This window comes from Mixophyes fleayi, chromosome 3, assembly GCF_038048845.1.
Source record: "Mixophyes fleayi isolate aMixFle1 chromosome 3, aMixFle1.hap1, whole genome shotgun sequence".
Lineage (NCBI taxonomy): Eukaryota > Metazoa > Chordata > Amphibia > Anura > Limnodynastidae > Mixophyes > Mixophyes fleayi.
In genome coordinates, this window is record NC_134404.1 from 313,059,725 (window position 1) to 313,086,405 (window position 26,681).

At 38.9% G+C, this 26,681-nt stretch overlaps 1 protein-coding gene across 3 annotated transcripts in view; it reads left to right on the plus strand.

Moving 5' to 3' along the window:
• The window catches only part of GPCPD1 (glycerophosphocholine phosphodiesterase 1), a 48,208-nt gene extending 22,386 nt beyond the window's left edge, over positions 1–25,822 (plus strand). For 2 of the 3 annotated variants that reach the window (XM_075204010.1, XM_075204011.1), the window contains exons 10-20: positions 559–691; positions 1,882–1,936; positions 6,669–6,761; positions 7,728–7,805; positions 8,080–8,119; positions 9,365–9,423; positions 12,807–12,872; positions 13,864–14,000; positions 16,164–16,299; positions 18,539–18,699; positions 23,018–25,822. In XM_075204010.1, the coding sequence (XP_075060111.1) occupies positions 559–691; positions 1,882–1,936; positions 6,669–6,761; positions 7,728–7,805; positions 8,080–8,119; positions 9,365–9,423; positions 12,807–12,872; positions 13,864–14,000; positions 16,164–16,299; positions 18,539–18,699; positions 23,018–23,216 (1,157 nt within the window). In that variant the 3' untranslated portion in view covers positions 23,217–25,822. Of the gene's footprint in view, positions 1–558; positions 692–1,881; positions 1,937–6,668; positions 6,762–7,727; positions 7,806–8,079; positions 8,120–9,364; positions 9,424–12,806; positions 12,873–13,863; positions 14,001–16,163; positions 16,300–18,538; positions 18,700–19,587; positions 19,608–23,017 lie in introns of all 3 variants that reach the window. The other variant, XM_075204013.1, reaches the window with a different exon arrangement.
• Positions 25,823–26,681: the final 859 nt, after the last annotated feature.

Consider the following 26,681-nt stretch of genomic DNA (forward strand, 5'->3'; position numbering starts at 1 on the left):
CAGTGCAACATAATTGCTAATTTTGGAAGAAGAAACAGCTTGTCACATAATGCTGTAACTCGTTCAAACATACATGAATAGTTTAACTAAATATTATTGGGCTTTTCTTTTGTGTTTCTTAGCCCTGTAAATCCTCACACCAGACACAAACTAATATATACAAAAGGCTGGAGCAGGAAGCTTGATGTCTTTATATAAACCCTCTTCCAGAAGGCTAGGGCGGTAAAGACCTGCTGTCGTGTTAGAGAAGTTGCTGAGACTCTGGCTTTTCAGGTTAAAGGGGTTGTCCAGTTGTGGACTCCCAGAGTCCACTGCTCCTCATAACAAATGGGTGTGGTCCTGCAGTCCATTATAGGATTACTGGAGTTTTATAGAGCTTGTGAACTTGAAACACAGTTCTCTTTAATGGTGTTGACAAGTAGCATTTGGGCTGATCTATCATACTTGCTATTAGCATTAAATAATTTGTTTTTATGAAGCTGATACTATTTTTCTGAACACAATATGTCCCAGCACATTTATTTACACCTCATATTGATATACTGTTTCTCTCTGCAGTTGACTATATTCTTATAAAGCCAATAAATGGTTTTTCATGTGACATGGCCAGTTCTTTCAGCAAATACTGGAAGCCACGGAACCCACTTGATGTTGGACATAGAGGTGCTGGTAATTCCACCACTGCTGCCAAGTAAGTGTAATAGTACAGATAACACATATACCTTGGAAGAGAATTTTTTATAATTGTTACGGTTTTATTCTATAAACCAGCACTCTGAGAATATAACTTATGAGAAATAGCCTTAAATAAATAATATTTTTCAGCTTTATTGTTTATTCTTGTCCATGGTGTATGTTTAAGATGAAAACTGCTCGCTTTTCTGTACCATTATATATTGTTGCAAAAAATGTAATAAAATAGGTTTTAAAAATAAATAATAACTGAAGGATGGGGTTACAGAAGGTAACAAGGTAGTAAGAGTGTTGTAGCACATGTTTCAGTGATCAATAAATACACTTTGTATAAGGAGACATGAATTGCGCAACAAATAACTATTATAGTGCATAAATGGTCAATATATATGAAAAAGTACATTGAAGAATTTGAATGCAAAAGTACAGTCTAAGGGTCAGGGACTGAGTATTGTTAGTAAGGGTGGGGGGGGGGGGGGTAGTGACCGGATTGAGAACAAGAAGAGTGCATGGGGTACAGAGGATGAATAATTATGTGGCAGGTGATGGGCCATCTTCATAGTAGGAGGTCCACATGGTCCAGGTATTGGAGAATTGGAGTGGACAGTCATGTATTATACTGATTTATGATATGCTCCAGTGTATGTAGTTGCCATATTTTATGTAGAAGTGCTGGGTTAGTGGTGGGGGTGGTCTTCCTCTTTCCAATTAAGAGCTATGACACCCCTATCAGCCATGAAGATGTAGCCTATTAATTTTTGTGTACGTTTCGGCAGTGCAGTACTATTTTAATCACACTGACGGATTATTTTAAGGATTCCCCTGCATATGAACATACAAAATAAGGTCTAAAGTAGGTGTAATGTTTGAAGAATAGTTTCTTTTGTTTAGAGTAATTTTTTAATTTTGTTGACTTGATAAAATAAGACGCTATTTAGAAACAGAAACATGGCCACAAGGTGACTATTTACTTTTGTAATTATGTATGCTATATATTTAGGTGGAGTGTATAGCAATTAATCTTCCTAATGTATTGTTATGGTTTGGCAAATGTCACAATTCTCTCTTCTTAACTAACTCTAAACCTTTACTGGTTATTAGTGAATTTTTTTTTTTTTTAATTTTTTTTTCATTTGTGGGTCATTTTGGGCTGTTGATTTTCAAAATTGACTATATTTTGTTTGACAGACTGGCTAAAATTCGTGAAAACACTGTGGCTTCATTAAAAAGTGCTGCCAATCATGTAAGTTTGTTTTGTTTCACTTTTGTACATATGTGTTTTTATATATTCATTATTTTTTTTTATTTTTTTTTTTAATCCCTCTTCTTGCATGTCAGATTTAGATAACCCTGATGAAATGGATGTTTTTGTTTGTTTTGGACTGTAGAATTTCAGCCATGTTAAAAATACAGTATATTCAAACAATAGTAGTATTGTATGTTTCACAGGTACCGGAGGCGCTGTTCAATGTTCTATTTATTTAGCCCAGCCAATTAAGCAGTATAAAAATTCAAATAAAGGCCAATACTCAGATAGCTATGGCTGTTTATGTGGACAAACGGAAGTCCTATGCTTTATTGTTCTGGAAGGGAGTTTTGGCACATTAAAATGGAACATTTTATTGTTGTGAACATCAGTACTTGTACACTTTTTATTTAATAAATTTTTATTAAAACAAACATCCAAACAGAAAATAGAGCAGGATACATTCGAAGGAATACATTTCGTAGGCTTCTGTAAATGCCCCTTTATATAAACTCAATTGGCATCTTTTTGCCTCCCTGTTTCTTAACATTCTTTTAACCCATGGCCTTTGAAAATATTGATTATGGCACAGGAATATATATTTCTTTGCATCATTCACATTTCTTGATGGATATATATTTCATTACTATAACCATTGCTGCCTGCAAGTGCTGCCAGGAATCTGAGCTAATCTTAAGAACATTTTCTCAGTGTTCTATTTAAGTCAGCACATTCTTTTGTTTTTAATGCTTTTTTGGCAGACCTGTCTACTTACTAATTTAGTGGAATGGTGAACCTGTGCTCTGTACTCCTTTTTGATTCCTATTCTCTTTTTTTGTTTTTCCTTGGCAAACAGTTATGTTTTAATCAAACTAGTTCTAGATTTTCTAAAACATTCTGTGTGTTTTATTTGCTTATTATTGTTTGTCATGTGAAAATGCAAATTAAAGAATACAAAGTACATAAACAACTTAAGCGATCAAGATCACAAAGAACAGGAACCAAAACAGAGAACTGGATGTAGGCACAATTTAATAGAGTTTCTGTCAATGTACAAGTAAACCTGGTGACAAAATCGCAAAAGACCAAAATGTTTAAACCTGGAGAAGGTGTTTTCTTTTACCAGTATTGTGAGCTCACACGGTTACAATTATGGAAGAAATTGAGATGAAGTTAAGAGCAATATTGTGCAGATAGTAGCTTTATAAATTGAACCACCCTTGTTTCAAAGGGTATATAGACTTAGGATGACTTTATTTTATGCTGTCCAAACAGAAGAAAATAGTGCAGGCTGCTTTCGAAGAACTACACTGAGCCACACCATACACAGGTGGTATTAAACCTGTTTCAAAAGGTCTATAAACTTGGGAATGCTTCAGTTCACACTAAGGAAACCATACTTCCATAAATTGGGGTTATATTCGATGGGTTTTGTTTGAGATTTACTCCATATACTTGGTTGATTGCTAGTGATCCATTCAGAGACAATGGAAATAGATTCCCAGCTGCTAGGATTATGTTCTTTAGCTTCATTGAGAAGGTGGCGATTTGTAATTTCTCTAATAGATTCTCCTCACCTAACTGACACCACTGATGTCTTTCTAATGTCATCTCCATTATATCACCCTCCTGTCACTATGCTCAATATGGGTTGGTGTCACTTGGCAGTTCTTGAACACAGCACTGAGTGCAGCATCCGTAAGGGCTGCCTTGAAGTGGATGGATGTAACTAATGGGAGAGGCTACGTTTACACCTCACTTCCTGACTGCAGCAGTTCTTAACGGCCCATCTCCCCCTGCCCCCCATTACTGGCTGCTTTTCCAGTATTCAATATATTAGTATAGTCATCCCCTGTACAGTGCTGCAACTGCAAACACCTTTCATCCTTCACTGCCACCACTCTCCATTCTCACAAGATTACTACCCAAGCTGTACCTGTGCCCTGCAATGCTCTTTCGTGTTCTACCAGACTGAAAAAGGTATTTTTTTAGAAGCATTTCAGGACAGCTTATTTCTCTCTATATCTAAACCGTAAAATACCCACCCTGTTCTTCTCTTTACTATTACCCTAATGTTGGCTATGCTCAATTCCTAACATAAAGCCATTTGGTTGTGTATACAGACAGAAACACTATATGTACATATGTGGATTGTTTATTTACATATTGCACTTTGGTCTTTTTTTATTCATTCCATTTTGAGGGACACTGCTCACCTTGGGGCATAGAGGGGATTTGTCCTTCCGACCCATCCTCAACTTACACTTGAGAGTAGCCAAGGTTCAGAAAGGAGTCCGTCTGTCTCGTTCCATGGTACCGATTACATAACAAAGTTCTCTCTTCCTTGGATATCAAAGATGCATATCTTCGCATTCCAACGTGGAAGGCCACCACAACCTCAGGTTTGCAGTGGAAAAATCACATTACCAATTCAGGACACGTCTGGCTACAGCACCAAGGGTATTTACGAAAGTTATGGCTGTCATGGCAGCTCTTTAAAGAACAATAGGAGTGACTGTCATACTGTACCTGGACATTCTTTTGATAAAGGCAAACTCTGCCTCTCTTCTCCTGACCCATTTGCACTTGACAGAAGAAACATTTGAGACAGAAGAAAAATTTGAATCGTACGGATGGTTAATAAACCATCAAGTCCCGTCTTGTACCAGCCTACCGTATAATTTTTCTAGGTCTCCTCTTAGACACCAGGTGGAGAAAATTCAGAAACAAGTACATGTTTTGTTGTCCCTCAGGCAAGTATCTATTCTCAATTGCATGAAGTTTCTAGTTAGGTGGCCAAGGTCCAATCTTCAATTTGTAAGTTTTTCAAACTATCTTCTAAGACCCATCAGTCCTTGTTGTGGTGGCTGATGACACAGAATCTCAACCATGGTCAATCCTCTGTATGAGACTGGACTGCCGTGACCACAGATGCCAGTCTACGGTGATTGGGGAGTGGTGATGCTTAACCTTTGTCTTCAGGGGCTTTGGTGGAAGTAAAGCTACCTAGAAACGTGCTCAAACTAAGGGCAGTTCTCAACCCTCTGTTGCGGGGTTGGTAACTATTGAGGTACAGACCCATCCGACTTCAGTCGGACAGTGGCTATCCTGAGAAATGGTACCTCAATCTGGGAGTGTTCAACCAGATTGTGGATAGTTGGAGTCAGTTGAAGGTCGACATGATGACCCCTCGGCTGAATCACAAAGTAGCTTGGTACGGTGCAAGAACCAGGGATCCACAAGCATTCCTAGTGGATGCTATAACTGTCCCCTGGCAGTACCAGCTTGTGTAATTTCCCCCCCCCCCCCCCCCCTCTGATTCCTAAGTTACCTCGGGTACTGAAAAAGGCTGAGAGGGGGCGTACCTGAAATTCTAGTGGCACCAGACTGGCCGTGAAGATCATAGTACGCTGATCTTCTAAGCATGGCAACAGATGAAGCATTCGTGGTGGTTCTAAGAGAAAATCTAAGCCGGAGGCAATTTTACCATCTGGACTTAACTCGGCTGGCTTTGGCGGCATGGTGGTTGAGCCTTGATTCTTTGTAAAAAGGGTCTTTCTGAGAAGGTCAACCAGACCATAATCAGAACGAGGAAACCGACATCTAAAAATTAACAGAGTGGGGAAAACTTACATTGGCTGGAATGAAAGACAAGGTGTTCATGCTTCTTATGTTAGATTGACAAGATTCTTGTCATTCTTAGAGGATGGCCTGGACCAAGGGTTGTGGTTGGCTTCACTCTAGCTTCAGGTATCAGTATTATCCATAATCTTCAGGAGAAAACTGGCCACTGTACCTGATGTCCAGATTTTTCTTCAGGGGTTTCTTCATGTGCAACCACCTGTGGCACCATGGGATTTGAACTTTTGGCACTATAGGAGCCACCTTTTTAACCTCTGTAAGCTGGTGATTTAAAATTTCTTACCTGGAAGTTGTCATTTTTGCTCACAGTCTGAAATGGCTGACCTGTTCTGCATGCCACCATTTCCTGTCTTTCACAATGACAGAGCTGTTCTCCACACCAGGGCTTCATTCAAGCCCAAGATGGTGTCAAACTTCCATATTAACCAGGATATTGTTATCCTGACAGGCCAAGACCTTGCATCTGAAGGGGAATATTCACTTATCCTGTTTACATAGATCCTGAAGGCCCTAACCACATTAGACTGCTTTGCTTCCTTGTGTAGAACAGATGGTCTTCTTGCATGTTATGATGCCAGGAAGGATGGTCGGCAACGAAACAGACTGCTGCAAGGTGGATCAAGGCTACCATCGGTCAGACTTAAAAGGAACCCCAGTTCCTGAAGATATTAGAGCACACGCTACCAGATCGGTGAACGCCTCCTGGGCGGTGGGACATGGACCCTCGGTTGAACAGTTGTGTTAAGCCTGTAACCTGGTCCTCCATACACACTTTTACTAGGTTCCGTGTCCCCCCAAATATATTCAGAGTAATTGATTTTATGGTGAGTACAAAAATATCCTCCCTTTTGTATCATGATCTACAAGTAACCGGTGAAAGCTCTTGTGAGCATAGCTTTCATTACATTTATATTGGATTATGTGCCTGTATTTTAGGCAGTTATTTTATTTTCTCTCTCAAATGTATATTACTGCATAATAATTTACTGCTTTTATTATATTTTATTGTAAGTATGAAGGTTGCAGGGATTCAGTACAGAAGGACACTTATTTCAGATACTGATCTATGTTTATATTTTTCACCTAGGGGGCAGCATTTGTTGAATTTGATGTCCATCTTTCCAAGGATCACATTCCAGTGATCTATCATGACCTTACCTGCTGTATATCTATGAGAAAGGTCTTGTATATTGTTATTTCTCTTATATTGTTGTTTTTACTTTAAATATTATACACAAAAGCATGTTTTTAATATTGGTGGCTAAAGTACACAATTCAAATCTAAAAAAAATTCAGAAAATAATTTGTCGTCTAAGCATTTCAAAGGCGATAACCAATCATATTTTTTAATTCTAAATGTTATTGATTTAATTTAAAATAAAAATGGAACAAACACATTATTTCATTCATTAATCGAATAATGCAAAATTTATAAAAACTTAAAGGAAAGTGCAGTGTGAGGTATCAATACTAGTCATAAAGGCCTCCTCTTTCAGACTGATTCCTTTTATTAAATCCACTCCTAAATATTCTATATTCAGTAGAGATGACTTGAATGTCGTGTGTGTGTGTGTGTGCGCGCGTGCGTGAGCGATACTTTATAAGAGAATGTGCCTACTTATATTCTAGATTGGCAACATTGTGGTTACAAGGGGCATATTCAGTTGGGCGTGTTACTGTAAATAGTAACACGGCCTGCCACTATTACAAACGTTACCGTAATGCGCGTAATAACCGTTAAAACGGTAATTTCAGTGCCAGCTTTTTGCTCAAAGCTCAGGGAGTAGCAATCGGAAAGCAGGCTTAAAGTTACCATATTAACTGTATTGGCTTTAACGCCGCGTTAGTCGCACATAAATTGAATCTGCCCCTAAAAGTCTTATAACCAAAATATATTTGAATGGATTTTATTTAGGTTTTAAAAGGAAATTGGCCTTTTTCTTTTTACCACTAGTGTAATTAAAACTGTGTACGTTATCCCACAGATAATTGGACTTTTGCTTAAATACTGCTCATTCTCAGTCCAGCACTTGAAGAAAGAATGACCTTCATTTCTAATTCAAGAATGTTATTGCTTGATAAAATAAGACTAGGCATTTAACACTAGAACGGCTACTTGTGAAAGTAATAGATTCCTTCATTGTAGAAAGCGAACGCCGCATCTATGGAGCTTTTCGAGATTCCTGTGAAGGAGCTAACATATGACCAGCTTCAGCTGCTAAAGGTAATTTGATGGATTGGTAAGACTTGTACTAGACCATCTTATTTGGGTTTCGTAAATAATCATGAGAAATGTGTCCTTTCAACTCACTAAGGATCGGTGCCATGATTTGGACTGTGTTGTGCCTCAGTATTGTATAAAAATATCTGTTTCATTGTATTTTTTATAACTTATTTTTTTAACTTCTAGTCACCGATGCCCTTTAAACAACTCCGTACTGATATGCACACCAGTATATCGTTTTACAATACAATAACAATTGTTTTTATTTTCCCAGCTGGCACACGTGACTGCACTGACCTTAAAAGATCATTTTGGTACGTAGCAACCTGACTTAATGTGTATTGTTCATGGGAGATTTTAAATATTATTTCCGGACTTCTGTTTATTTGCATCTTCACCTCGATGAGTAATTAGCTTGGCAGATTAACAATGCGCAGAGTGTCAAGAGTCAAACTGAAATATTCCATCAACAAGCAAACCCAGACATACTTGCATAACATCATTTTGCAATTTCAATAAAGTGCAAGATGAAGGTAACCCTTACAGCAGGAATGTCTGAAAAATAGTAGTCTCTTATGTTGCCTTCATACATCTGGACTGTCCCAATTGGTGGCTCTGGTTTGGTTGGGTATGTATAAGGTTTCTAGGTGGACCCCAACTTTAAAAATGTGAAACTCTTCCTGAACCCCCCCCTTTCCTTCTCCAAGGCCAGGATATTTACCAGTTTTAACCGCCCTTTAGAAATGGACCTTTGGAATGAGGTCCTTGCTCATCCCTGTGTATACACGGTGGGTTTTAAAGTATGAATTGTCCTGTAAAGTTTCTGCACAAAAACCTCTATTGGCCACTAGAGCAGCAGCAACTATTTATATAGCGCTACTAATTCCGCAGCGCTGTACAGAGAACTCGCTCAATCAGTCCCTGCACCAATAGTATACATTAGTATACTAATAGTATTACATGTGATATTTGTTGACCCTGCGGTCCTATGGATGTAACATTACAGATCTACAATCACAATAAACATAGTGCAGAATTATCTTGCGCATGTGAATGTTTCCTGTAGTTCTCCTAACTGCTTCTTTTTTTTTTTTTCCTCCCTCACAACTAATATTTGTACCAGATTTATGCATTTACACTTTTTTTTTTTTTTGTGCCTTTTTTTTATATGTAATGACTATGTATATATTTACCTGTATCTCTTGTGTTGACCACTTTAAAGCATTAAAAACAAACAAATGTAATCTTTAATCATAATTTGGTTCGTGTCTGCAATTAACATGCCCTGTCTCTTCTACCCTAATTAGTTGTCAAAGCAATCAGTCCTTCTTAGGTTGCAGTGAATGCTTGTTCAGTGTCTCGTGTTTTTTTTTTTTTTTTTTTGTTTTCTCACTCGCGTCCTCTATTTTGTCTCCGCATTTATCTAACTCAATGTTTCTGTGTTCTGTTTCTGTTGTGTTCCTGTCTTTATCTGGAATCACAGTGTTCTTTGTAAATTCCTATATGGTGCCCTCTAAACACATCTGTAATCATTTTCATTGATTCTTTTTTCTCTTCAGACTCTATTGATGAGGAAAGTTCTGTGTCTGACAACCAGCCGTTTCCTTCCCTTCAAATGGTAAAACATATGTTTGTCCTAATGTTCTAGACAAATGTTGTTCAACTGTGTAAAAATGAATTTCAGATTTTAATATGTTGTTGTGGAAGGTCACTGTTATAAATGAAATGGTTAATAGAATGGAAACTTTATAGCATGAAAATATACTTGACATACATAGGTGTGAATGTTTATAAACCATTATAAATTATCTGTAATCCTGCAACAATTTGACATAAAAGGTAATCAAATTAAAGATAATAGCATGTAGGTTGTTTTTTTGTTTTTTTTGTTTCCCCCCCAGCTTTTTAAACTATAGAAGTATTCAACCTTTGCTGTCTGTTATAAGAAAAATAAAGTGCATAAACCTCTTTTAGTCCCAGAGATTTCCACTAAATGTTTATTGTACCTGTTGATCCATCCTGTATATAACTTTGGAGGCATTTTGGTCCATTTCTGTTAACAGAGTGGTCTTTGCGCGCCTGATGGTTTTTAAGCTCTCTTGTGTGAACGGCTTCATCATCACCATTTATTTATATATCGCCACTAATTCTGCAGCGCTGTACAGAGAACTCATTCACATCAGTTCCTGCCCCATTGGAGCTTACAATCTAAATTCCATAACATACACACACACAGACAGAGAGAGACAGACTAGGGTCAATTTTGATAGCAGCCAATTAACCTACCAGTATGTTTTTGGAGTGTGGGAGGAAACCCACGCAAATACGGGGAGGACATACAAACTCCACACAGATAAGGCCATGGCTGGGAATTGAAGTCATGACCCCAGTGCTGTGAGGCAGAAGTGCTAACCACTACACCACCTTTCTGCCCACGGCTACACGGCTTGCTTTAAGTTGTGCAAAAATAGGTTGACACATCAGATCTTTGACTCTGTGCACAAAATTTTTACAGCATCAGCAGTTCTGTTGTAGGTATGTCTATGATATGGTTCTACCACATGACTCACAATCCCTGAATCGGCTCCCTGATTTTTTGCAGTTCTTCTATAGAACCTGCTCGATACAAACAAAAATTAACTGTTGCCATAATGACTGGAAACTATCCAGGCCTTGAGTCTACCCCAAACAATTTGTTTACGACAAAATATTCCATATATTTCGCCTATCGACAGAAAATTATTCTCTTATCCTATTACACTTGAAACTGCATTATTCTCTCATCGTTGAGGGTTTTTTTCTCTTTTTTTGTGTGTTTTGTTGAATGGAAGATTTATGAACGCTGGCATTGGCCGATGAAAGTGACGCCTGTAGATATTTTTGCTATTTGTGATCTCCTGGGATACTGTACTTCCTGCTCTAGAGGGTGTTATTTTTGGATAACCACTCACTGCATGAAATGACAAAATTATTGAATTTGATAGGGGACTAATCTATCCTCATGAGCAACTGAAGTTTTTAGAATTTTATTTTAATCAGGGTATAATTCACTTTTGCAGACTTCTATATGCTTATAGTGATACATTTAAAGCCACTCAAAGCACACGTAAATGAAATCTTGTTGGTTGAAATTCAAGACTCAAATTACACTCCACTTCATTGGCTGGTTTGCACCAAATTTGTTTCTCAGTAGACCCCACCAGTTTTCACATTTTTACAATATCTTCTTTTAAGAGGTCATAAACTGGGTGGAAAACCGTTCTAACTGACCAACCGTAGCCATAGAACACTGTAGGAGACTCCTGTTTATCCTGCAGATCAAAACCTTGGGCAATGTTGTGTTGGAAACATGCGCTGCCATTATTGATGGGGAGTTACTAGAGGCACAAGAATCTTAAAAGTTAGGAGGAAGAGAAGGTGTGTGTGGCAGCTATAATGCCTAGAGGTGGGAAGCGGCATCACTGAATAATCTCATTCTCTACTTCTGAAAACAGAGAGCAACGCGGGATGTATAATGTGGTGCGTTAGGAGGATAAAAGGGGAAGTGGAGAGAGGGAGCCTAGGGGGTGGCAGAGAGGGGTAGAGCTATATGGGTTGGGGTTGCAGATTGGGGGACCAGAGATGATAGAAGGGCAGAAATGTGTTGGGGATGTATGTTTTAAAAGCAAATTGGGGTAAACAAAAATGTGTTGCTGGTTTATCACTAAGAATAAGGGGTATGTGGGATAGTAATGTACATAGGGAGAAGGCAGATCGGGTAAGTGAATGTAGAAGGATTTATGAGGGAGACTATAGAGCTTAAGGATTAGTAAATATGTGTGGGAAAAGCAGGATCGTGGTTGGATGGGAAAGATCAATTAAAGAGATAAAAAAATAACATAAAGGATAAATTAAAAGTCAAATAAGGATTTCTCAAACTGTATAGGTTGCAGTTTTCGGTTCTACACACATTTGGCCGTACACACATTTTGCCACCGGCCTTTGGCTCCTTCATGAATGGCAAAGGGTGGAAAACATTAACTGGGTACCAGTAACCTAGTGTCTCAAAGTAGACATTCCACAAGATTCAACTGTTGCACCCCGGCCTTCCAAACTGGACCCGGCAATCTGAAATCATAACTTGCAGCTATGAAACCTCCCCACCTCCCCTCCATGCGGTGCTGGCTGACTGCACACTCTGGACTTGTTTGTTCCTCGTTAGTTTTCAGAGTTTATAGACACACTAGTGCAGAATAATACATGTGTGTGCCTGCAAATTGGTCTAGTAATGCAGCAACTTTTGAGTAATCAGATTACCATGTAATCTACAACTGTTACAGGGGACACTTATACTTTCACATGATGACCAATGGTGATCCACACCTATTGAACCGATAGGCATGATAGTGTGTTACAGACTGCTATCTGGAGACTGAGACCTCATTATTGCTAGATAATGGTACTACAGTGCAGTTGGGGGCTGAATATCTAAGAGGCGGATGTCTGGTTCTACTATGTAAGTGAAGGGTGATCCAATACCACCAAGTGTCTTATCAGTGTAGGATTCGTGACGGTGGCCATCTAGAAGTAGTGAAACATAGATCACTCTCCTAGGAAAAATGTCTCTATTGATCCTTATAACAGGGTTTCTCACTCCGAACCTATAACGTCATCATCAGGGTGTAACATGTTGTGGTTTGAGGGTTTTAGATGAATTAACCTATTTAACAGAATCTGAGTATTTCCATCAAGCGGGAAAGTGGCATTATCGTAGACTGGAGCTTATAGACCTATCTTGGAGGTCTACATAGTTATTCTTTTGAGGAGAGTAAATGTTGGATCCACGTGTTCAAAAGAGACCTAGAACTGTACATTTTTGTGTGGTATTTGTTTAATCTCTATTTGTTATCTACTTTGGTGTGTGTGTAATAATAATGTAAATATAGTATATGTAGTTTTGTTTTGTTTGCTTTTTGTCACACATTTCTCCTAATAATTTTTTATTTATTTTTTTCAAAATAGGTGTTAGAATATGTCCCTGAGGATGTTGGATTCAATATTGAAATCAAATGGATTTGTCAAGAGAAAGTTAGTAAAATGTGCTTTTTTTTTTTTTTTTTTTTTTTTTTTTCTTGTCTCTTAATCTTTAATGAGCAGAAATGATTATGTAATCTGTAATTTGTAAAAACAAATGATCCATGAAAATAAGTTGTGGTCTTAATGTAAGATTTTGTGCGTGATTTATAGTTGTTTTTCTTTTTATTCTGTATTTTCTTTGACCTACAGGTTGAACTTAAAATTAAAGTTTTAAAAGTAAAAAACCAAATTGATTGTTCCTCATATTTGCATGAATGCAGGAGTATTTTGTATTCAGTTTAACAAGCTCCCCCTATATCTCTCTGCACATAGAGGTCTTTCCCTGGACATGGCAATCAAAAATGATAACTTAAAATTTGCGTGGCTGCAGAGACAGATCATTTCCCTCTTAAAGGGCCACCTAGTCGAAGATATAAATTATTATATTAGGAGGTCTTTAAATAGGGCATTGTAAAGTATATATGTAAAAGTTACTATAACTTGTGATTTATATTGAATACTTTTTTCTAGACTTCTATCTCAATATTGATGTATAGATAGATGTTATTAGTAGAACAAGCTATAAGCAGTCCTCTCCAATTGCTGTACTGCCCGGATATCTAGATACATAAAGGAAATGTTTGTGGCCCATAAGGATTTTTCCACAATCTTAAACCTGTCTAACCAGACTGTGCTTTCTCTGTAGGAGGGTGTCTGAGATGCATATAGCTTGTTTTTATATCTCTCCGTCAATAAATGGATTTGGTCAGTTAGATTTTATTGACACTTTGTAACATGCATGTGCAGATTATGAGAAGAATTGTGATAGATAAATAGCATTATAAAGAGAAGTTACATTTCACTTATAAACATAACCATTTGTGTCTTACTAGATATAATTAGTATATTACATAGAATTAAATAATTACTCCTAAAACTGAGCTATTGAATTATATGTAATATAGTGTAATAAAACATTTTTTTTTTTTTGTTTTTTTTTTAGAGTGGTAAATGGGATGGTAACTTGTCTACTTACTTTGATATGAACGTCTTTCTGGATATCATTTTAAAAACGATCTTGGAAAAGGCTGGGACCAGAAGGATTGTGTTCTCCTCGTTTGATGCAGATATTTGCACAATGTAAGTAAAAAGCATATTCCTGGCTCCTCCTCCGCTTCGTACCCACTGAGTCTAGAAAATGCAAACCATTGTTTCTAATGACTCCATACACACTTGCAATGTTTTTTGTGTATGGGAGTGTTGCAGTTTTCCACTGCCTGCTCATTTCAACTTACATTAACTTCATTGAGGTCCACTGATCTCCCAAATGCAAATCAAATGCCAGTGGATACTAGGCCCACGTGAGCCAAACTTTAATGTTGAATAATAAAGTTTTCATTCTAACTGAGCTCCTGATGACTGTGTACACTGCCCTGTGTACACTGCCCTGTAACATCAGAGCATAAACACAATTTTGTGGCTAATAATATTTATTAAATGCTTATTTGAAGGATGCTACAATACTTCACAAAGCTAGACAGTGGGGAAACAGTGCATATAAAACATGAAAGCTTACAATCTCTATTGAGGAGGCTGTAAAAGCTGATGTAGGGATGCCTACAGTGGGGGTTGAAGCAGCAGTAGGCAGTGTCCGGTATGAGTGTGGTGTATATGGTAAAGAGATGTGTTGTGGGATGTTAATGGAGAATGTGTTGGATTGTTCCATTGTTGGTGGCCGGTGGTCCAGGAGAAATCTTAGATGCAGCTGATGAATAGGTCAGAAGCAGACCTTAGAGGTCGAGAGTAGATGGAGATGAGGTAAGACATGCAAGAGGGGGATGTATTCATGAGGAAGTGATCTAGGTAGCTGTACACAATCCACTCTGTTAGTTTGGAAGCCATGGTAGGAGAGAGAGAGGCTGAATCAGGAAAAGTTTCTTGAGGATCGGAGAGATTAGCGCACCCTGTAGTCAGAGAAGGCATCAATCAATAGACAGGTCGAGTAGGTGAGCTATAAGCTAGCAAGCATAGCATTGGCGAAGAGGGAGTGGAGAAGTTGAGGGGATAAAACAAAGAGCCAGGTTGAGGGGTGGGAGAAAGTGTGTAGTCTTCAGCCTTTGCAAGGGAGATTGAACTGAGGATGGGTTGGGTAGTGGAAGAGGGGGCAAAGATGAGAAGAAAGATGTGTCATGAAGGTACGTCTTGTACAGTGGTGTAGATTTTGTTGAAGTTGATGCAAATTTGTGCACTGTTAGGGAGGAAAGGGATGGAGATGGGGTTGGAAAGAATTGAGTTGAAGGTGGTGAAAAGGCATTAGGGGTTGGACATTGGAGAAGTAATGTAGGTTAGATTGGCGAGCGAAGGAGGGCAGTGTTTGGAACAAAACTTCGAGTGGCGCTGGGCAGTGTTGTAGTATTTCTGTAGGGAATAGGTCCGTTTAGAATTCCGCAATTGAGGCGCGGAACGCCAGACAATGTGTGGTGGCAGAACCAGCCATAGCAACAGCTAAAGTGTGTGTGCAGAGAGCCAAGGGGTTAGCCTCAAAGAAAGGAGATTATGGTCAGAGAGCGGGACAGCCCAGGTGGAGGACCCAGAAACTGGCCAGAAGAGCACACTCTTTACCTGATTTAATTTCTCTGGTAGTTAATGTCTAGGCATTGTACATCTTAGAAGACTTGCTGTGTTCTGCATTTGGTTTAAATGAAATCCATATTTCTGCACAGGAAAAAAACACATGGGTGAGCAGAAAGTGTGTATATATTTTATATATGTAGAAGTTTCCCTGTAATTGTAACTCGTACAGTATTGCTGGATCTCCGTTCTTTTTAAGCATTTATTCATGTTGGTTTGTTTCTTTTTGTATGGCGGTGACATTTTATTTTTATACATAATTAACGTGTCTCTATCTATGTAATTATAAATCCCTGCCTAGATCGCTAGAAGAGTTTAGGGAGAGTCCCAGATGATCTTCTATTTATTCTACACAATTAAAATGGGCATGGTCAGCCAGGTGTGTACTAGGGCTCAATGCTAAAGCTAATTACATATACTTTATGGAGAATGCATATGATGTACCATAGATACTGAATTTAAAATTGACCAAGCCTGTCCATATTGTGTGATACCTTTTTGGAGCAAAAGTCACATTTTCCAGGTTTCCCGTTATCAAACATTCTATAGGTCTGGAGCCTAGTATTGGACAGTCTATAGAACATTGGTATTAACAATACTAAATGTAATTCTACAAGATTTATTATTTACAAATGTCATTTAAAGGATTTTATATTTCTTTTTTCTGCCAAGGGTCCGACTCAAACAAAACAAATACCCAATACTTTTCCTGACACAAGGACAATCTGACATATATCCTGAACTCATGGATCTTAGGTCTAGGTCAACTCCTATTGCAGTCAGCTTTGCTCAGTTTGAAAACATTCTGGTAAGTGTTTGTTATTGTCTGGTGTGTATTTTTGGGTGTGTGTGCACATACAATACACAGATTAGCCACAACATTAAAGTGAAACAAGTGAAGTGAATAACATTGATTATTTTGTTACAGTGCTACATGACAAGGGGTGAGATATATTAGTGAAAAGTCAGTTCTTGAAGTTTTAAAGTTGATGTGTGGGAAGTAGGGAAAATGAGCAAGCGTAAGGGGCGGAACGACTTTAACAAGTGCCAAATTGTGATGGCTAGATGACTGAGTCAGAGCATCTCCAAAACGGCATGTCTTGTGGGGTGTTCCCAGGTATGCAGTGGTTAGTGCCTACCAAAAGCGGCGAACCAGCGACAGGGTCATGTGCGCCCAAGGCTCATTGGTGCACATGGCGAGTGAAGGCTAGCCTGCCTGGTGCAATCCCATAGAAGAGCTACTGTAGCACAAATTGCTGAAAGATTAATGCTGGCTATAATAATAAGGTGTCAGAACGCTCGGTGCATCGCAGCTTAGGGGGCTGCGCAGCCACAGACCCTTCAGTGTGTCAATACTGATCGGCTGTCCACTGCCGAAAGAGCCTGCAATGGGCACGTGAGCACCAGAACAGGACCATGGAGCAATGGAAGAAGGTGGCCTGGTCTGATGAATCATGTTTTCTTTTACATCATGTGGACATCCAGGTGGGTGGGTGTCGTTTACCTGGGGAAGATATGGCACCAGATTGCACTATAGGAAGAGGTAGTGTGATGCTCTGGGCAGTGTTCTACATGAATGCCAGGATCCAAGATTTCACAGATGTTACTTTTACATGTACCACCTACCCAAAGATTGGTGCAGACCAAGTACACCCCTTCATGACAGTGGTATTCCCTGATGGTAGGGGCGTCTATCAGCAGTATAATGTGTCCTGGCACACTGCACACATTTGTCAGGACTTGTTTGAGAAATATGATAGAGTACAAGGTGTTGACTTTGGCTCCAAATTCCCCACATCTCAATCTGATCGAGCATCTGTGGGATGTGCTGTAAAAGCAAGTCCCAGCCATGGAGGCCCCACCTCCCAACTTGCAGGACTTTTAAATGAGCTGCTGCTAACGTCTTGGTGCCACAGGCCACTTTCAGAAGGCTTGTTGGAGTTCATGCCTCGACGGGTCAGAGCTGTTTTGATGGCACGAAGGGTCCTACACAATATTAGGCAGTTGGTTTTAATAGGATGTGGTATGATTAATCGGCACCTGAAATGCCGGCATAGTTTGTAACGACAAAAAAATACAGATTTAGCAGAAAATCGACACGTGAAAATATCTACTTGCCATATAATACAGTCAGTATTTCCGGCACCTTTTAATTACCTGCAGATGTAGAATCCGACTTTCAGAAATCTGAAGAAAGGACGTCCAATATAATTAATGGCCACACTGAAGGCAGCACTTTTAAAGAGGCAATGTCCAGACCCACCACCTGGATTAGATTTTATAGGTGGTTGGTCTGGCCATTGCCGCTTTAAAAGCGCCATTTTCAGTGTGGTCATTAATTATATTGGACGTCCTTTCTTACTGTACAGATTTCTGAAAGTCGGATTCTACATCTGCAGGTAATTAAAAGGTGCCGGAAATACTGACTGTCTAATATATGGCAAGTAGATATTTTCACGTGTCGATTTTCTGCTAAATCTGTATTTTTTTGTTTTACAGTGGGTCTGTATTTCAAGTCCCGTCTAAATGACTATCACCAGTTTTAATGTTGTGGCTGAGTGATGTTTATGATCATTTGTGCATCTCTTAAACAGTATGTAGATCTTTTTTGGAATGAGGGCCTGCTCATTTCTGCATGTAAGAAATAAAATACATTTATGCCTCAACATTGTTTCAAGCTGACAAATAGATTTCAATAGAACCGTGATCACAGTGGAAAAAATACAGTGGAAAGCGTTGGGTTGGTTGCTTAGCTTTACCAGGTATTTACTCTTCAAACAAACATTATTTATCTGGCACAAAACTAAGTTTGTTGAAGGAGAGGACACTACAAATCATGTTGACTTAATGGAAAATAATGCTTAATTCGAAAGTTGCTCTAAAGAGAAGCTGTCAGCGCTCCTCTGATGGATTATATTGCTGTACTACACAGTTCCTAGTTTCTGATTGTGTTACTACAGAAAGCATCGGAAGACCTGCTGACTGTTTCAGTTTAAAAAGTAACATCCACAAATATTTAATTGTATCAAATATTTTTGTTTGAATAGGGAATAAATGTCCACACAGAAGATCTACTGAGAAACCCACATTACATTAAAGAAGCTAAATCTAAGGGCTTAGTTGTGTTTTGCTGGGGGGAAGATACCAATGACCCTGAGAACCGGAAGCTGTTGAGAGAATATGGCATTGATGGTCTGATCTATGACAGGTAATCTTCCAGACTTAACGCTTATTTATTGCTATGAGTGATAGAAATTATTCTTGATGTTTTTCATTTCAGTATTACAAGGAATAATATACCTTTATGCATTTAACTTATTTTTAGTGGTAAGGCTTTTTATTTGGTAAGGCTTTATTTATTTATTTATTTATTTTATTTTTGGTAAAGTGATTGAGAATGGAATGGAATAAGGAGACTAACAGGCCTGAGGTGGGAGATCCATTGAGAATAACTAGGGGCAGGTTACGATTAATGAGCTGTAGAAAAGTACGGAGAGGGAGAGCGAGTGTTTTATTACTTGTTATCCAGCTATTTGCATAGAAACAGTCAACAGCAACCACCGGTTTCAGCTATATCATTGTTTCAGGAAGAGAGCATAATATTGTTTATTATTTATTATCGTTTATGTAGTGGTACCATATTATGCAGCGGTGTACAGAGAATACTTATCATTCACATCAGTCCCCTTTGGTGCTTACAGCCTAATTTCCCTAATACACGTACACACACACACGTCCATTTGTAGTCGGCAGCTATTTACTACCGTGTCTTTGTGTGGGCTTCCTCCAGGTGCTCCCCATAGTCCAAACACAGGTAGGACTCTGCTTGGGAATGTAACACATGACCACAACACTTGTCTGTTTTTCATTGCTATCTTGTGTGTTGGTAGTTGTTTTTTTTTGTTTTTTTAAACTAGTTTTAACATTGAGCTGTTACACCCAGTCTAGCAACCCATGCTGTGATAATTAAATCTGTCACCGTGCAGTATTTTGTTAAATTATTACTATATTTAACATAATGAAAGGGCTAGAACAATTATTTTTTTGAGTTCTGTTCTTTTTCTGAAGCTTACTCTCTGTTCTTATTTTCTTGCAGAATTTACCTGTATTGATCAGGTGTGTGTAAAGGGGCAGTGACGTTCTAGTCTCTCAGGTCTTGCATTTTACAAATGTTGCTAGAGGCATGAGCGCACAGATTAGTTTTATTTATGCAGCATAAGTTATCGATAACTGGATTCTGATTTGAAGAGGGTTCAGTGAACCATGACTGTGAAAACGAATGGAAATGATCCATTATGTTGTCTGACCTGCGTTTCATACTAATATGTATGAAAATGCTGGTGTACCCGCAAACCAGAGTAGGCAAAATAAATCCTTTCCAAGCATATGTTTAAAAAGAAAATATGAAACTGAACAGCTGGAGGTAGCGAGCACAAAATGTAAATGCACATGTAGGGGGGAATTCAATTGCTAGCGATCTTCACAACGATGTAACATTACAGATTTTAGAGGTGTTGCAAAATCTGTGATGATCAGTTACTGTAGTACTCGATAATGAGCGCAGCCACATATTGCGGTGATGTCTGAGGGCTCATTAACATGGGAATTCCTAGTAAAGTCACTTCTTAATGAGGAGTGGGGCCATCATATTCTACCAATACCTGGAATTGTACAGGAGGGATACCGCTTCATTCTTCGCAATAAAGTCTGACACCTGGCTGATCGTGGTGAAACACAGGCATCAATTGACTATACCATGAATGATGGCTTGTTAGTTGTTCGCTTTAAATGAATGCATGTTTACCACAATCCTGCCCACTTTTGCCCATTAGTGATGTTTTTATCCCAGAATTTCTATGCTGAGACAATACCCTTGCTCGTGAAACATTAGCAAGCTGAGCTGTCTGTCTCTGAAGCTCCTGCTAAATCACTGAGGTCTCCTATTAGTTATGCTAGCAACAATTACAGGCAGCTTTCAATATGTTTGGTGCTCCTCATTTTCCTGAGTTTTCCATTTTTTGTACTAACTGACCCAAGGAACTTAATTTGAATCCAGTTATCTAATGACTTGGGCTGTTTACAATATTACTTCAGTTTCTGCATAATTTGCATTACAGTGAGCAAATTATGCTAGTTGAAATGATGCTGAGAGTGGTGTTTGGAATGACTACATGTTGAGGTACAGTGGCAGAGATGTACTGCATGCACTGTACCTCTTCAGATGATCAGAGCTGGCCATGACATTGCGGAACTGAAGACATTAAGGGCCATATTCAATTAGCTTTGCAGTTCGCGATTACACGCGGCTGCTTGAGTCCTGTTACAGAAACATTGTGGATTTCCGTGCGTACCCTATAGGGTTGCGAAGGGAAATCTGCAGTGTTGCAGTACCGTATTGTCACTTTACACGCGCAGACACACCTAATAGCAGGACACAAAGCTAATTGAATATACCCCTAAATGTTTTCCTCAGTGTTTAATATGTCTGTGCACCCACAATAAAAACTCCCTAACCAAGTCGCATGCAGTGCATACCTGGACATCTTTACATAGTACATCATAGTGATCCCCTTATTGCCCACTGTGTTGGATTAAGTGATTACATGGATTCACATCTCTCTCCCTTTATACTACCACCATTATATTGCTACAAGGAGGAAAATTCTAACTATAACGGCAGGAGCATGGAGTGAAGGCAGCAGCTAAGGGATGGGGGCCAAGGCTGTTCAATACAGTGCTGCCTTCATTTCATATAGTTTATAATGCAGTCTAGTTTCTCTTTATGTATCCTACTATACAGGAATACGGCCCATCTTTTTCCACAATTATATTTCTAGGAGACAAACACAGGAATAAATCCTGCTCGCAGGTCTTCTGCCGCAGACAACCCATGAGCCTTATTGACTCCTGCTTCAGTCTTTTACCAGTCTAGAAAGCACATCACGTAAACAGTGTTGCATAAATAATGGGTGATTTGAGGTCCTGCATACATTTAAAAAACAAACAAACTGGTTAGCTTGCCGCTCTCTGGCTTATTTATAATTAATTTGGAAGACCAGAAAACTGAAGGTTTATGTAATAGGACTGTTATATAAGATGGGCTGTAACCCATAGATGTCTTCTATGTCTTAATGTGCAATAAGCAGATCTGATATTGAATTAGTTGCTCTGGGCTACATTATATTTAGGCGCCCTAGACTGTTTGTTTCTGTTTGACCCAATAGTTAGAGGCTGTAGTCCTCTAAGACCACCATTCAGTTTTGTGACCTGCAGAAGTTATGCAGACACAATTATTTATATTATGGTGTGATGTAGCGTTGTGGAAACAGTCCCTAATCTGTCCTCTAAATCACTCCCTTGCTGTTGCTAACCTTACAGATATGATCTTACTCCCTTCTTGGAACAAGTGCTGTGTATGAACAATGAAGATATTGTGTAGCTTTCTCCTTTGTCTTTTAAATAACAGAAAGGGAAGTGTTTTGTATGGTCCATCATTAATTTGTTCCAGTCTGCATTTTATTTGATGGTTGCTGTTGGAAACTTTGCAAACAAATCTACATATAGATAGCAGCAGCAACACTATTATCTGCATGTTGTAAATGGGTATTGGATAATAGATTGCCCTCAAATGACTACACACCATAGAGGCAGCCATTTTGTGGACTACACAGATATTTATGAGAATGTAGCCCATCTAGTCACTAGGGAACTAGTGACCTCTGAGATCACTGGTGAATCTACAGACTATTATCTTGACTGTTGATCCACACCACAAAATGACCGCCTCAGTAATGTTGCGCTCACTGGTTCCTATTGAAATGATTTGTTCTCATGAGTATTGGTTCAGCCCACAAAATGGCTGCCTCTATCATGTAACGCTCTCTTTAATAGGGAACTTACCCTGTTGGTGCCTCATGAATGCTATTATTTTCAAGGCTTCCAGCCTGTAGGAGTCCCAATAAAGGCTGCGCTGTGCAAGCTCGTGGGATAGAAACTAATTGGAGCATGGTGTTTTCCTGATTCTCCCAGTAGAATTTACAATCTCGTCCATTTCTTTCTATAGCTTTCATGTGGCTGTTATGTATCCCTCTCACATTGCAGAAATTAAAAAAACATGACCTGTTTTATAGCAGCTGTAATGGTCTTTGTTTTAGCCAGCCGTATGTTAATGTATTGTGCTTTGTTGTAGCATTATATCCTGCTTTTGCGTTCACCAGCTGTGGCATGGCTGGTTAATTTGGTTGTATGCACAATAGTGTTCTTTGCATGGTTCATAAGCCACCACAATATACTTGACCAACATAATGACTGTAAAAGTTTGCCTCAGGCTAAATAGCAATGCATAATTGTTATGGTTCATAGGAAGAATGTAGGTCTCTATTCCTTTACATAGCAACAATGTACATTTGATTAGACTGGTAAACTTTTCTGTACCACCTGTATGGTAAACCATGACAAATTCCACAATATGGTTTGCTTATTGTTCCTTTTTATTATAAATATACAAATGTTTTTTCTTCTTACAGAATATACGACTGGAATCCTGAGCAGCCGAACGCATTCCAGGTTGAACAAATGGAGCGCCTTAAGAAAGAGTTACCCGCGGAGATGCTCAGGAGTTGCCTCTGCCCAGTTGTTAGTCATTATGTTTGTAATTCGGAGCACTGTACTCGTAACGGCATCCACAAGGATACCAATGGTGTTACTAACCATCAGCCACTTTAATTTATCTTTTCCAGCTTGCATCTCAGGGTTGCATCATCATGTGTTGTCTTAACAAAGCAATAGTGAAGCCATTTTGTTGTTCCATTATACATGTTTGCATCTTAACTTTTGCTGTCTCAATATTTTTGTTTTGGCCAGAAGTAGTTCTCATTCCAGTGTAACGATCAAATGCAATCGCCCTCGTCCGTAAGAGTAATTACTTATAGAGAGGGTTTCTGTGTAAACTGTTGCTTTGTGTAACCATTATACCTCAGAAGAGAAGGTTTCACTTTTACCTTCAAGTGCAATATTCATTATCTGGAAAGTTGTATTCAGTGTGCACATCAATCACTGTACTGTTTCTGGCCACTGACGGATTACCTCAGTTGCAGACTCTTGCACTGCTAATAGCAGTGGTATGATACAAATGTGCCACTGTGTAATGAAGTGTTTTTGGTGCAGTGCGCACCAAGCCCCTGTATCCTAGCTGTATAGAGGCCGTAGCTTGTTTGTTTGTGTTGTGCCATGCTAGAGAAGCAGATTTCACTAGATCTTGGATATGTAATAGGATGTGTATAGGGTGATGCAGTTATTGCCCTGTCTTCTCTAAAAACATAAAATATTAAATTAAAAGCTTTGCTTCAAATATGTGTACTGTTAATATATAGAACTATGTAAACTATTAACATAGGATTCTTTGAACATGTATATTAAACAAAGCCTAGACTAGAATATATCACTTAAATGCTTGTTCTTCCTGCTGATTTGATTGCGAGCACTTAGCATGGAATGGTGACTGATCACTGTGCCTATAAACTTTACAAAAGCCAATCTTTACAGTATACTTGTAACCATGGGGTTTGCTAGCCTATTGTCCCCATAAGAAATATATGCAAGTCATTCACTAGTAGAACAGCAATCTTTCATAGTGAAAGGTAAGCATGTAATGTACATTGCTATGGACTGTTCCTGAATATCTGGTGTATTTACTGCAGTTATCATATACGAACACATTCACTGCATCTACGGAATGTAGCATTGTCTTTGGCACCTGTCCCTGTACTGCACATGTAGGGTGGCTTATTTATTATTTGTAAGAGGAAATCTGGAATCCTACCCCTTTCTATGTATACAGTTTCAATGAGCTATTTGTACATGTAACATGGAGTCCTGTCGTCAGGTCCTATGATGTGATTTATTTATTTTTGTCTGCTTTACCACATAGTGCCTTTTTCACCTGGGAAAGAGCATTTTGTTCAAAGTGCTGTTTACGTGCTGTGCTCCGGGACAGGCTTCCTCCAGTGCACACAGCTGGAAGCTCCCTGGGCTTGTAGGAAGCTCCCTGGGCTTGTAGGAAGCTCCCTGGGCTGTAGGAAGCTGGCCCAGGAGGGAGAACAGTGTGATGAACAAAATACTTTCTCCTGGATGGAAGGGGAAGCAAAAAACAATATCCTAGCACTTTGTGACAGGTTCTCGTTACATGTACGCATTGCCTATGCATAATGGAGAAATGATTGAAGTCAGCCACCATCTTCATCATCACAACTCCCCTGTGTCTGCCTTTACACTTTTTTTTAAAAAGGCCATAAAATCTAACTGGTACATTGATTCCGAATACAAAGAAAGGCATCTTGTAACATCTGCAAAGAAGTATATAAATGTTGCTTTACAATACCTGCTATCTGGCATTGTATGCACTGGTTGAATGTAAGCAGTGGTCTGTAATGCTGCATAATGTGCCAAGTGCTTTATCCTGCTTCCTTCTTAAATAGTCTGTTGTACAGCAACACTGTAGAACAGAAAGCCTGATGTGCAGAGGATAGCTTGCTCCATAGAACATAGGCTTACGTCAATTAACTTAAGGCTTTGTTTAGTGTTTTTGTATGAATCGACTACTTTAGAATTGGTGGCACGTTTAAATTGCCAGCACACAAGAGTGCCAGAATCACTGGGAAAGTACATTGGCAGGTGGACAGGAAGAACAGGTTCCACATTGCGTATAAGAATAGCATGCGGGTTAAAACCTATATTTTAGTGACCATACAATTGCTGCTTTGAAATTCCTTCTTGTGCCTCCACATCACATGTTAAGAGGGAAGTACATCCTTAAATATGTAACAAGTACTATGCCATAATGAGTATTCACAACCATCTTTTGCAGTGGAAAAATTTACTTTTGGGTGATAACTAGGGAACTTTAGTACAGTTGGAGCAGTAACCCTTTGAGTGTAAAATGCCATAAACTTGTTTGTGTGAAGATAAGTTTTGCACACTCAGGAGTCTACACTTGTTCTCTACATCTAAGGGCAAGCTTCCAAAAGAAATATACTACAATACGAATTATGCTTCCTTGACCAATGCGAATGTTGTCCACCCTCATTCCAGTAAGACCGTGTAGATTACCATTCTACAGAAAGCTTAAGTAACCGATGGTTGTGACAGCCCATTCGGACCTCTGACATCTGTTTGTGTTTGGGCATGCAGCTCCCTATTAATTATTGCAATAGTACTAACTATAGCCTATTTGTACGCATGTCTTTCATCTTCATAAATACAGTTTCTTTTTCATAGTAGAGTGTCATTGTTAGTTTTTACTTTCTACTTAATAAAATATTTTCACTTCTTCAGATTTTTGTTGTGTTTTTCCAAATGTGCTCTTACAAAACAGAACTTCTGGTGGTCTATAACATATCTGAAAGGTTAATTACTTGTGTCTATCTTTGTCAGTCCAATCTATAGAATGACCAAGCTTACCGGTTATGACAGTTATGGGGTTATTACTTGTTAATTGCACAATTAAGAACTTCTGTGATTCGGGATCCTGGCTCACCTTTGGGGAAGTATATTTGTTCCTTCTGGATGAGCACTTTGTAACCACACGGTTAGTGTATTACTGTAGATTACTATGAGTCATGCTATAGGGAACCCCTAGGAGTACTTGAAGTGTTTCCTGGGGGATTTCAAATGGCTGCACTCTTATTATCGTCGAGTGGATGGATCTACTTGTAATGTGCCTCGTGTCAGGTGACATATCAAGTTCGGCCAGGAAGGGAGGAGTTAGAATGGCCTGTCCCCATCCACAGAGCTGCAGGTTGCCACAGATTTTCTGTAGCTAGCAAGGTACTTGTAGTTCTACCATATCTGGAGACATGAAATTTTACTGTAGTAACATTGGAGTCTATTCTAATTTGCAGTAATTCCTGCGGGCTAGATAGCTTTTTGCTTAGCTTGAATGTGTGCACCTTTTATTTGCATTTTCTTCAAGGTTGGGGGCAAGGACTAATGTTGCACATAGGCCCACTCATTTCTTAAAACGCCCCTTGTTGGAGGGCTGCAGATCACTGCCTTCTCCTGAAGAGCATGCTTTCACTAACCACACAAAGGTATACTTCTCAACAAGAATAAGGCTGGGTACACACTACAGTGTCTTCAGCTGAGTATTGGGTAAATGAAATGATAAATGACCATTCGGTCTGATATTGCATG